The sequence below is a fragment of the Protobothrops mucrosquamatus genome, unplaced genomic scaffold (assembly GCF_001527695.2).
Source record: "Protobothrops mucrosquamatus isolate PMUCROS unplaced genomic scaffold, P.Mucros_1.0 scaffold_251, whole genome shotgun sequence".
NCBI classification, from domain to species: domain Eukaryota; kingdom Metazoa; phylum Chordata; class Lepidosauria; order Squamata; family Viperidae; genus Protobothrops; species Protobothrops mucrosquamatus.
Genome location: NW_015386327.1, coordinates 7,630 through 18,215, shown reverse-complemented (window position 1 = coordinate 18,215; position 10,586 = coordinate 7,630). Strand labels below are relative to the sequence as shown.

General features: G+C 38.9%; 2 protein-coding genes across 2 annotated transcripts in view; both read left to right on the top strand.

Moving 5' to 3' along the window:
- ST5 (suppression of tumorigenicity 5) overlaps positions 1 to 4,324 on the top strand; it is an 80,914-nt gene extending 76,590 nt beyond the window's left edge. The window contains exons 18-19 of the mRNA XM_015830830.1: positions 2,918 to 3,004; positions 3,320 to 4,324. Coding sequence (XP_015686316.1) covers positions 2,918 to 3,004; positions 3,320 to 3,354 — 122 coding nt within the window. The 3' untranslated portion in view covers positions 3,355 to 4,324. The remainder of the gene's footprint in view (positions 1 to 2,917; positions 3,005 to 3,319) is intronic.
- Positions 4,325 to 8,090: 3,766 nt separating this feature from the next.
- LOC107301608 (60S ribosomal protein L27a) overlaps positions 8,091 to 10,586 on the top strand; it is an 8,765-nt gene continuing 6,269 nt past the window's right edge. Inside the window, exons 1-2 of the mRNA XM_015830812.1 lie at positions 8,091 to 8,208; positions 9,365 to 9,428. Coding sequence (XP_015686298.1) covers positions 8,206 to 8,208; positions 9,365 to 9,428 — 67 coding nt within the window. The 5' untranslated portion in view covers positions 8,091 to 8,205. The remainder of the gene's footprint in view (positions 8,209 to 9,364; positions 9,429 to 10,586) is intronic.

Below are 10,586 nucleotides of genomic sequence, written 5' to 3'. Positions count from 1 at the left end.
ATAGCAGGGAGCCAGGTATATAATCAACAAGCCCACTTGAACCCCTTGCCCCCACTTCACAAGGAGGGACTCCACACCGTCTATCTGAGGCACAGTGGTCTCCCTAGGACGAAGGCTCTCCCTTATAATGACCGCTACCCCCCCGCCCCTACCCCGGGTCCTCGGCTGATGGAATGCCTGAAAACCCGGCGGGCAGATGGAATTGGGTATGTCTAGTTTAACGAAGAGAAGGACGAGGGGGGACATGATAGCAGTGTTCCAATATCTCAGGGGCTGCCACAAAGAAGAGGGAGTCAAGCTATTTTCCAAGGCACCTGAAGGCAGGACAAGAAGCAACGGATGGAAACTAACCAAGAAGAGAAACAACCTAGAACTAAGGAGAAACTTCCTGACAGTTAGAACAATTAACCAGTGGAACAACCTGCCTCCAGAAGCGGTGAATGCGCCAACACTGGAAGTTTTTAAGAAGAGACTGGACAGCCATTTGTCTGAAATGGTATAGGGTTTCCTGCCTGAGCAAGGGGTTGGACTAGATGACCTCCAAGGTCCCTTACAACAACAACAACAACAACAACAACAACAACAACAACATCATCATCATCATCATCATAATCATCATCATTATTATTATTATTATTATTATTATTATATCCTCTAAACTCCACTGAAGATGTTACCTAGCCTGGTAATGAAACGTTCAGAAACCAATCCACAGGCTCAGAGAACAAACCTTCATCCTCATAGAGATATAAATTTTATCCTACCTTAAGGGTTTTTGTATTTAGATAAAATGTGTATACATTTTAAGTATTTTTAGTACATACATGTATTCAGCGAAACCATAATATACTTTATTTTGGACTAGGTTTCATTTATAGCATATCAGCGTTTACTAATAAGCAATGTAAAGTAAATCATGACTTACTGTGATGGATGCATTTAGTTTTGTAGGCTTTATGCGGATGCAGCAAGGGGATTAATTCTTAGAAATGTTATCTTTTCTGAATTACTTAGAAAAATACTGTGCTACTTCCAGTTGTATAAAAGTAGGCTTAGGGTCAAGTGACAGGACTTCCTGCTACTCTCTTCTCCACCATACATATTTACACTGCTTGTTTTTTTAACTATCTGTTCACCTGCCATCCATTCATCCAATCTCTAGCCTGCCCAATTCCAAAAAACAACACTGAGTGGCTTCACAAAAAACAAAGTAAAGCCCAACTCTAAATTTAAAAAAATGTAATTGCCCTAAGAGAACAATTGAATAAATAAAACCTTATCAATTTGACAGAAGGTATGGGGTGGAGTTGGGGAATAAACCTTCCATTGCCAGAATTAAACATTTGGATACAATGTTTTTTTTAAGTATAGGTTACAGATTTAGAAAGGAATCGTATTGCATATTTTTCTGTACTTAATGCGTTTGATTGAGAAACTTGTACAACTATTTTACTGCATTGCTGTGAGCAAGCTAATGGAGCTAATCGAAGAATATGGTTGGCAGATAAGTTTGGGACTGAAAGACTAGATCAGGAGTTCCCAAACTCTTCAGGTCATGTACCCCTTCATGAAATTTCAAACTGTTCATTGACCACCAAACATTTATTAAATAATTTACTAAGCACTACTTTAAGTAATAGTACTACAGTACAAATAATAATAGGAACAACAGTGACTCCTTAGATAGCCCCATTGACCCTTTAGGGTCAATATCAATCACTTTGGGGAACAGTGTAGTAAATCCTTGTAAATTAAAAAGGAGCACAAAACATGGCAAATAAGATATAGGGGGTAATATAATTTTCTTTGACCTTTAAACAACTGAACTGTCTGATGTTTGCACTTGACATTGTTCTACCGGTATGGCTTTGTGTACCCTGAACCAGGTTTACTACAGCTAATGATCAAGGTTCCTTCTTATATAGCAATGCCATCTGTTGGGCTGTGCAGTTACTAATCAGGCTTCAGAAAGTTGAAGGGAGGCTTATGTTGTTCCTTCTGGTTGGAAACAGTCTACCCAGATAAGAGAAGGAAACAAATAGGAAGATTTCTGATGCCTTATGGAAAGGTCACAATTGAGGCCCATTGTCTATATAAGAAGATTAAGCCATGTAGGCTTCAAATATGCACACAATTTGTGCATCTTTCTCTCTCCCCCCCCCCCCCAGTCATTGAGACATTTTAGACAATCAGTGAAAAAGCATAATCTGAAAAATATAAGCACTTGTGTGTATTCCTATAATAATGTAGCTAGATTTCAGAGTCTATGGGGAAGGTACTCTGTCTAATAAATAGGCTATTATAATTCCCTTATTCCCTCTGATACCCTCACTGTTACAAAAGTCAGTTTGTAAGTATATTATAGCTGGCATTTCCCAGCCTGAGGGCAATGTTGCAAGAGACGATGGGACATGTAATCCATAACATCTGGAGGTATTAGATTGAGAAACACTGGACTACTGTAAATCCTGGGAGTGAGAAGATGAAATGAAGGCAAAATTAATGTTTAATTAATTTTAGTGTGGGCTCTGTGCAGAAGAAATTGCATTGCCTTCAAACTTCACATTAACTGGACATTGGCAAGACTTCTAAGGCAGCCAATTGTATTGCAGGTATTATGTTGAATTCAGCAAAATAAACCTTTTCCCCGAGAAGTTGATTGAATGTGCATGATTGTATTAAGAAAATAAAAAGATATCCTGAAAGTGGGAAACATTTTTAACATGGATTGAAAGAAAAAAAATGCAAATCTATAAATAGTAGAATGAAATAAAAGCCTTTGAAAACAATGTGTAACAATATAAAAGCTGGGTGAAAGCTGGCTGTTGGGCTATATCAGAAATAAAAAACTCCAAGTCTTGTTCCTCCTTTTTCTTGGACAAAACCCAGCACTTTCTCTTTGATCTTCTTTCTGCAGGTCTTTTTGAACAGAGGGTTGAACAGTATTTGGAAGAACTTCCAGACACTGAACAAAGTGGAGTAAATAAATTTCTACGAGGCCTTGGTAAGAAATTTGGCTTTGAAATATCTGTATTTCAGAGATTAGGCTTGTAATGCATATGGCACTAGGAGGCAAAAGCCCTGATATAAAGACTGTTCTGCTTTAGAGGCTTCCTTGGTGTACCACATTGGTGGGTTTAAAAGAAAAGCTCTTAATTAAGAACAAATTATATAATCTAAATTATACAGACAAGAATCCGTAAATTGGAGTATCTACTTTTTACTAACCAGCTAGATTCTGAGTGCCAATTGGGAACTGTAGTGTTTGATTTTAAATGTATATAATAACTGGGAGGCTTTTCAATTTTTGTCGTTGCAGGAAATAAAATGAAGTTTCTTCATAAGAAGAATTAATTCCTTTCCAGTGAGATGTGGATCAAAAGACTATTTATGACACTGGGCACAGAACACCACCTGCAGCTTTTCCGATGCTAGTGCTGGAGGGCACAGAATGAGCTGCTCACATGTTTAAGTGACTGCAAATTGAATTTTAACAGTGTGCCAGCAAAAATAATGTATTTGGTAGAGATTTGTAAATAGTATGCTGTGCTGTAAGCTTTAACAATGATTTTTGTAATGAGCACAGACAACTGTGGTAATGTTTGTATATTCCTGAAAAACAACAGGTGCATTTTTTCTTAATTAGGGACTGGGTTATGCTTAGTGCAAACTGAATGGTGAATTATGTGCAGCTGACTGTCTCAGCAGAACCACTGACTCTGAAGGATGTTTGTTAGGGCTGTGCTATGGAAGTAAACGAACACCAGTGGGTGAATTCAGGGGTGGGAGAATGGAAAGAGGACTGATTTTTATATGACAGAGTTTATATTTTTCTTCAGCTTTTCTTCTAATTCATTTTTTCATCAAAAATATCCTTTTGTTCTGCAATAAGGTACTTGACTCACAATCCCAAACAATCTGTTTTATTTTGAATGATGGTCAGTAAATTGCAAAGAATTCTGCACTATAATTGCTAAACATGAAGAAATCTCTGGCCTTTCAACACCTTGGCAGCAAATGGCTAGATACATTGCATCCTTTTCTAGTGTATGTTTTATTTCTAATAAATTGTGTAAATACTTGTGTCAGACTTCCATAATCAGAAAACTTCTCAAATTCTGGCTATTTAAATAATGTGCTTCTAAAATGTATTCACTAAGTCAGTAAATAGATTTACTTAGACTAAAACTCCAGGTTACTAAAGGATTATTTTGTTTAACTTCATGGACTTTTTATTGTTTAGATATATGCAAGTTTGCACTGTAAATCAAGTTTGGACTATAAAGCCGCACAGAGTTGCTTTGACAGTAAGATCAGCAGTATATAAAGTTAATAAATACATACCTAACAACCTACACCCCTGTCCTATACCTCAAGCAAATCCTGCTGAACTCAAAAAGCCTTTGCTTTGAATTATCCATATTCTGAAAATATTATAATTTGCTCTCTATGTCATGGCAAAATAACACAAACAATAGGTTATGCAAGTTGCTCCTATGAATCACAAGCATATTTCCACTTGTAAAATGAAATTTGCTACTATTGCTGCTCCTGCCACAAGCCGTTCTCAGGAGCTGCAAAATGTAATGCAAAATGGATCCTATCTCAGAAGAGTAACATTCTGGATCACATCATGGTCCTATTTCCAGTGGATTCTAGCCAGAGAAATTGCATAATACATGGATGTATAGTAAAATCATAATATACCAAACTATTAGGGAAGAGAGAATGCCTGCAACACCCATATCTCTGTTAAATCTAAATTTACATCACTGGCATCTTTATTCACAATATTTATAAATTGCCGCAATCACAAAAACTATGTCTTAGAATACTACAAGGAAATAAGAATGTAACCAGCCTCAACAATAAAAACAATAAATATCAAGACTAAATCAGATTGCTATCCACACTCACCCTGTAAGGTCTTCAGAAATTCAGAGAGAGTCAGGGTCAAAGATGTATCCAGAAGCAGCAACTTCTGCAATGCAGGGTTCTCTATAAAGAAAGCTGAGTCTAACCATTTTTCATGCAGTGTTCAAACTGGGTGATGGGTAGAGTCCCACTTGATAAAGTAGTTCCTGATATATACCAGCGGCATGCCATTTATAAGCTTTATAAATAATGGCCAGCACCAGAAGCCAACCAGTAGACAAAAATTGCATTCCTCCACTAATAATATGCTACATTTGCACCAGCTGAATAGTCTTCTATCACTAAGATATTAAAACCGTGTCAGTTTATCTTATCTGAATAATTTTGTGATACAAATGATATAAATGTGAGAAATAAATGCTTATTGTAGATCAGGATCCAGTATCAACCGTGAGCTTAGATGGCTTTAGGAAACAAAATCCTAAGACCTGCTCTAGTTAAAATGCATTCTATATTTTCAAATGAGGTATAATATCCTCTAAAACACAGGTGTCAAACTTGCTGTGTCATGTGATGTGTTGTGACATATTGTGACTTTTTTTTGCATTACTGGAGCTGAGGTGAGCGGCCTCCATATGATATAACCAGCTCATGGGCTGGTCGTTTGACACCCGTGCTCTAAAGCAGTGGTTCTCAACCTGTGGGTCGGGACCCCATTTGGGGTCGATCGACCATTTCATGGGGGTTGCCAAGCAAGGCTGTCCGCCATTTTTTTTGTCCGCCATTTTTTTCCCCTTTTCCGGCAGGTGCCTTACCTCCCTTGAGCTGGGCCAGCTGGTGGTCAGCCTGCTCTGTCTCTGCCGCTTGCCAGCTACGCCTCGGCCGGCGCAGGGGGCGGAACCACGCATGCACGGTGCTCCCGGGCAGGGAAAGTCCTCGACTTACGACCGGTTGGGTAGTCCTCAACTTACGACTGGTTTAGTCCTCGACTTACGACCGGTTTAGTCCTCGACTTACGACCGGTTGGGGTTGCGGCATTAAAAAGGTTGAGAACCACTGCTCTAAAGCAAAACAATGCCCTAAAAAGGGCAGTATTATTACCAGTCTTTGTTGGTCTTGACATATATCTACATTCTTCTATGTTCCTTTTAAACATGTCTTAAATACACATCTCTGGAATCCAGCAAAGACAGTTCCACTTTGTTAAATCAGTGGCTGAAGTTCTATACTTTTGAAAACTAAATATGTGGGAGAGGGAGGAGAGAAGGCTATTGGAACTACATACGAATGCAGCATGAATCTTCTGAACCCCAGCAATTTGATAATTCTGTTTACTTACAAGACTTGGCACAGATAAGCTCCCTTGGTGATGCCACTATCAGCGTTCCGATAGAGTGCATATTTAAATTGGAATAGTCTTTTAGGCAAATGTTTATATTTACTTTGTCATGTGATAAGTCAACTCTCCCTGTTTAGAACAGTAAAGCTAGCCTTTGAGTTTGCTAAACTTGCACAAGAGCAACAGCCAAGGCCAGATATCCCCATTTACATATCCATTTCATCAGAAGCAAGTTCTACTGTGCTTTTGAGGAGTTGTAACCTCAACAATGTTTGATCTAATGCTAGGCAGAAACCTAGCAAGTGTAGACTGTTGCTTGTTTTCTCTCTAATGCTCAATGCCTCTAGTTCTGCTTCTTTAAGGGTTCAGCACTATGTAAGAAAAACAAATGTACAAATAATTCAAATTGTATTTTGGCAACAGGGAAATTCGGAGAGTTGAAGCCCATGCATTTTAAAATTGTCAAGATTTAGAAACAATTCTGTAGAGAAATGCGAATCATATTAAAGTCCTCTACAGCAGGGGTCCTCACCCTTGGCAACTTTAAGACTTGTGGACTTCAACTCCCAGAATTCCTCAGCCAGCTTTATTTTTCTGGGAGTCGAAGTCCACAAGTCTTAAAGTTGCCAAGGTTGAGGACCCCTGCTCTACAGGAAGGATGGGAGCACTGTCAAAACCTGCTCTGAATTTTGCTCTTTGATTGGTCTCTGCAAGCTCCAATGAGTTAACGTTAACTAGTACTTGCCATATGTATTTACCTGCACAATAATCAGCATGCGTATTTCTTGTCCAACTATATGTGCCATCAAGTCATTCTTCATTTACCAAGCAATGAAATAATTAATTTCATGTTCAGTTATGCAATTCATTTATGGGAGCCTGTCTTAACACAAGAACCATATCCCCTGCCTGCAAGTAGCATTAATCTCACACACATGGACAGAAGCAGAAATGGGGCATAGCGAGAACTCAGTTGATTTAAATTCTTGTATTTTTGCTGTTTTACACTCTTTTGAAGAAAATGATTTAATTTTGATATAAAAATCCACACAACAGGCAGGATTAGAAGCTTTGTTTAATGCAGAATTGCTGTCTCTTAAGAGAAATCGGACTATGGATGAAGTCTTTCTGAGGAATCCACATTCCTGTCCTCTTAAAGGCTGCATCAGGGCCAGAAATTCAGTACTCCCCGTTATGGAAGAGTAATAAGGGTTACATTGGGGTAGGACTCTCCAAACTTGGCAACTTTTAAGACTTGTAGACTTCAACTCCCAGAATTCCTCAGCCAGCCATGCTGGTTGGGGAATTCTGGGAGTTGAAGTCCACATGTCTTAAAAGTTGCCAAGTTTGGAGAGCCCTGCATTAGGGGCTATACCTGTGAAATGTCCGCCTGCGGCGGATTACTTTAGGGAGGCAGCCTTTGAGGAGCGGATCGCATTTCTTGGGTTGAGACAAAAACAAGACAGAGCTTTTACAGAGCATATTCCTTGAAGCGCTTATTTATAAATGAAACAAATTAAAATCACGCCCAATGCTAACTTTTAGCCTCGTTTTTTAAATTTAACAAGAGTTTTCTTCCGTCCACCGTTAGTGTTTTATTTAGGCAGCCAACAACCAAAACCCACCATGAAAACCTATTTCGAACAATCCAGGTAGGAAAACGGGATAGGGTTATTAGTAAGCGAAACGAAAGAAAAGAAATTTTCTAACACAGTCCTATTCTTTCAAATTTCTACCAAAATCTAAAGAAGCCCCACGTCGGAGATATCGGAAACGGGAGCATTTGAGAGAGAGAGAGAGAGAGGCCCCACTTCGGAGATATCGGAAGCGGAAACGGGAGCATTTGAGAGAGAGAGAGAGAGAGAGGTCTCTCTACTTTCCGTACGTTTCTCACGAGATCGCGAGAAAAGAACTTTTCCGGGAGGGGACGCGAAATCTCGCGAGACGTTGCTTCCAACTTCTTTCGTTCTTTTTGTCGCCGATCAAGCAAGATGGTAGGTCGGGAGCAACGTGGTTAGTCTCGGGCTCGGGGGCTTCTGGCCCCTTTTGGGGATGGGGGGGGGGGAGAGAGAGGCCGCGCCGGTTTCTCTTGCTGCTCTTGCCGGGGCTGCCCAGCCTTTGGCTGTATGTCTCTCCATATTCCGAGGAGAGGTTGCCCCGAGGGCGGGAGACGCCTCTGCTAGCTTCCCCGGGGGAGGGCTGTGCTCCAGGGACTGTTTGAAGCGGTATTTAAGGCACCAGGCTGGAAACCAGAAGATTATGGTTTGTTTATTTATGATTTATTTATTAATTGATTGATTAGCCCTGATACGATATGCATTGAAAGATTTTATACCCTTTCACCAAAGCAGTCAAAATAAATACCTAATACCCCACCTCTTGTCCCAAAGGTGCTTTTTCAAGAGGCAACTGCACTCTCTTGTTTTTCTTTGAAGACGTTTCGCTTCTCATTGAAGAAGCTTTTTCAGCTCTGAAAAACAAAGTCTAGTGGCCGCTTGAAAAAAGCACCTTTGGGACAATCATGAGAATCTCCATAGACCAGGGGTAGGCAACCTTGGCTCTTTTATGACTCGTGGACTTCAACTCCCAGAATTCCTGAGCCAGCATAGCTGGCTCAGGAATTCTGGGAGTTGAAGTCCACGAGTCATAAAAGAGCCAAGGTTGCCTACCCCTGCCATAGACATTTACCCCACCTCTTAAATCTCCTCCTCGCCTTTGCTTTTCATTCATCAGTAATTAAAATAGGTAAAACTTTTTTGTTAGGACTGTTATTTTTTGTTATTTTTCAGATGGAAAGATGGAATTGATTTCGACATAGATTTTCGGAGAAGGATGGGAGGACGTCCACCCGGCCTAGTTTTAATTTTGTTGGGTTTGGGCTTAATTATTTGTTGGGTTTGATTGAAGCCTACTCTTCCCTGAAAGAAAGTGATCTGAGACTCTGCCACCACTAAAACAACTTCTCTCTGGTTTTTCCTCTATACATCTTTTAAAAAAAACAAAACCTAAATCAGTGAAGTAGACAAAATGCAAAAAAAGAAAAGTTTCTTTGTATAAAGTAGAGATTATAGAAAACCTGCAGAGATGGGTGAAGTAAAGGAAAAAAATAGAGTGCCTTTATTATAATCAAATTTGTTGTTATATTTTTAGCCTTCCAGACTGAGGAAGACAAGGAAACTAAGGGGGCATGTCAGTCATGGCCATGGACGTATTGGTAAGCATTAGTGATACAAAGCTTTTGAAAATATGGATTTTTTCCCTCAAGCTATGAAATTAGAAATCCTGGAAACACACACACACACACACTTTCATATGTTTTTTCTATTACTTTAGCTAAACAATGGATAGTAATAGTTCATAGTATGGGAAAATGATGGAATTTACTGAGGTGAGGTGCCATATGGTTGTGATTAAATTTCTGACAAGTATCAAAGGCCCTATTAGGTATCACTATCATCCAGAAACGTTGGGCTGGAGAGCACTCAAAGTATAGATCATTGTAGCGCCTTGATTTCTTACTTAGAAAAAGCAGATTTGCACCGTATTTTGCTTCTGATGAGGTAGAATATTTCGTTTGTGTTCAGAATGTATTGTCTTAAAAGTTGTGACCTTTTAAATTATTGAGATGAATGTTCTGGCTTTTATCTTATAATACTTTTATTGTAGTAGCAGCATCTGATTTTGTCCATAATAACAATTTAGTGGAGAGACATTTTTAATCATGAAGGTATTTACTCAGAAGTCAAGTAATAACTCTTAATAGATGACATCAGAAGATTCTTTTGGATTGCAACCCTGAAAATGCTGTGCAGATTAATGCAATTAATGCAGTATAATTAGGTAAATTTGCTACTACAGTTTTATATAAACATAAAGAAAACACCAGATATACTTGCTTTTAGTATATGAAAATTAGAATAGAGGTTACCAAAAAGCAAAGAATAATTAACAGTTAAGCTTCTCTTAGTGAAGATGGCTATATCATATAGATCAGAATCGAGAAATCTGACATCTTCTAGATGCTGTTGAATTGGTAAAATTCAGCATTGCCTATGCTGACCACACTAACTTCCAGAAGGCCACAAGCTGCCATCTTTGGCTGCCAAGATTCATGTTGGATTTGACTATTGATGTAGATTGGCTTGCATAATATCTTCATGTGACATATCTTGCATTTGTACTATCTTCTCTGAAGAAGGGGTAATAATCTCAAAGGCAAGACAAAAACAGTTTTGTCTAGATACTCCAAGTCTTCACATCTGTGACAGTGATTGCTATCTGTGCAGATTCAAAGTATCTACATGGTTTATTAGAATGAAATTTAAAGGGTAGTTATTCAGTCTAGAATGCTACTTAATTTGTTAAATTTAGC